This window comes from Mandrillus leucophaeus, unplaced genomic scaffold (assembly GCF_000951045.1).
Source record: "Mandrillus leucophaeus isolate KB7577 unplaced genomic scaffold, Mleu.le_1.0 Scaffold349, whole genome shotgun sequence".
In the NCBI taxonomy this organism is placed as follows: domain Eukaryota; kingdom Metazoa; phylum Chordata; class Mammalia; order Primates; family Cercopithecidae; genus Mandrillus; species Mandrillus leucophaeus.
In genome coordinates, this window is record NW_012103687.1 from 17,284 (window position 1) to 19,324 (window position 2,041).

General features: G+C 61.3%; 1 protein-coding gene across 1 annotated transcript in view; it reads right to left on the bottom strand.

Moving 5' to 3' along the window:
• Positions 1 to 722: 722 nt before the first annotated feature.
• The window catches only part of LOC105546097 (gamma-glutamyltranspeptidase 1-like), an 11,883-nt gene continuing 10,564 nt past the window's right edge, over positions 723 to 2,041 (bottom strand). Inside the window, exons 9-12 of the mRNA XM_011989189.1 lie at positions 1,746 to 1,977; positions 1,532 to 1,644; positions 1,338 to 1,451; positions 723 to 1,034 (exon numbers count right to left, since the gene is read on the bottom strand). Of these exons, the coding sequence (XP_011844579.1) occupies positions 888 to 1,034; positions 1,338 to 1,451; positions 1,532 to 1,644; positions 1,746 to 1,977 (606 nt within the window). The 3' untranslated portion in view covers positions 723 to 887. The remainder of the gene's footprint in view (positions 1,035 to 1,337; positions 1,452 to 1,531; positions 1,645 to 1,745; positions 1,978 to 2,041) is intronic.

Consider the following 2,041-nt stretch of genomic DNA (forward strand, 5'->3'; position numbering starts at 1 on the left):
CTTTCCCAGAACCCTGCCCCAGGTGTTGGAACTGTGCCCGGAGGAGGGAGCAGACCCCGAGGGAGGCTGGGGAGGGGCTGCCGATGGTGAAGGCTGCTGTGTCTAGCTGTTCCCTTCCAGACCCACTCCCTCTGGGCTGTGTCCCCAGCTGGTCCAAGCCCTGATCCCTGGGATCTGGGGACCTCTTCCCATTTGCTGTTCCCTGAGAACCAGGCCTCCCTCTGGAGAGGATCACAAGCTTGGGTTTCACTCTGGGCTTGCTCTTGGAAACCCCCCAGGAGCTTGGCTCTGACCAAGATGTTTTGCTCCAGCCTCTTGCCAAATCCCCACTCCTCGGACATCAGCTTCACCTCCCGTGTCCTCGGCTGGGTGAGCTGGACGCCTGTGGGTCTGAGAAGACACCCGGGTTCCCGGCATCAGCTGGCCACCCTCTGCTTAAGAAAGCGCCAGGGTCGCGGCACCCCCTGGTGGCTGGTCCTAGGTAGTGTCCCTGCCCAGCCCAGGGAAGAAGGACCTGGCCCCAAGTCTGAGGGTTCAGGACGGGGAAGGGCAGGCATTGGCATGGACCTTCCCTGGGCCTCCAGCCATGGGCCTGGCTCTCCCCATGCTGAAGATACTGAGGCTAGTTCCAGCGACCGCAGTATGAAGATCTCTGAATCCCACCTCTCCGTTCCTCCGCAGCCAGATGGCTCCATTTCACATACAATACAGTGAGGCCCAGAGAGTGGGGAGCCAGGCCAGGGAGGCTGCCTGGAGCCTGGCATAATGGCCTCATTTATTGTGCTGCTCTGCCACTCACAAGGGAAGCACGACCCCAAAGTCCCCTTCCCGGTCCTTGTGAGTATCTTGTCCCTGGATTGCTGGTCAGCTTTGTCTGCCCCGAGCACTCAGTAGCCGGCAGGCTCCCCGCCTTTCCTGGAGTCCGAGGCAGCTGCCCAGCCACCAGGTGTGTGGACAATGGCTTGCACCACAGCGATGAAGGTGGATGCGATCTGGGTGTGATGGTGCCGGGTTTCCAGGGCTGCAGTCACTGCCTGGGGGTGGGAGGAGACAGGAAGCCTGAGCAGGGCTCCAGATGCCACCTGAACCATGCCTGTGTGGTCACAGGCCTCAGCCCAGGTGGTGCCATTTCAGGCCAGGTCATCAGGAAGAGCAGGTTGGGGCCTGTTTGGTCTCATTGGAGCAGGGGCTTGGCCCTCATGGCACAGGCGCTCCAGATGGTCCAGGCACCAGAGAGAGGACACCAACCATTGTCCACTCCATGATGATCCAGGCCTCCAGTCCAGGATGCCCTGGGACCCCACACCGTGACTCAGTTTCTCCAACCCCCAGCGCACCTGGTCAATGTTTCTCTCCACTGTTGTGACGTTGGGTAGAAGCTGGTCGTGCAGCCGGGGCTCCTCCACGGCCCGCTTCACGTCATAGCCGAACCAGAGGTTGTAGATGATGGCCTGGGCATGGGAGTGTGATCAGCATGGCCTGGGGGCTGTGCAGGGTGGGCAGAGCCAGGGAGAAAAGGGGTGACACATACCAGTGCAGTGGCCGTGGTGATCTGCGTGCCCCCAGAAGCTCCCACCACCATCCGGACCTGGCCATCCTGGCCCACCATGATTGCTGGGCACATGGACGAGAGCGGCTGCTTCCCTGCGGCCGACCGGAGAAGGCGGGGATGCCGGTCAGCTGCCTGCCCAGGACACACCCCCTTCTCCACCTTAGCCCCCCACCCCCGGACCTCCACCCCATACCTGGCTGGATGAAATTGGTGGGTGAGGGGGGCACCCCAAACTGATTGGTGATGTTGGGAGAGCTGAAGTCATCCATTTCATCATTGAACAGGATCCCACTGACTGGGGAGCGGACCTTGGAGCCAAAGCTACCGCCCAGCCAGGTCAGACAGCGCCTGACCTCGCTCGACCCAGCCTGGTCCCTATCCACCCACTGAGGCTCAGACTTACTCCCTGAGAGGCCCAGGATAAGCTACCAAGGCCAGGCCTCAGTTTTCCACCAGGAAAAGAGGTGATGGAGCCACCTTACTGGATAA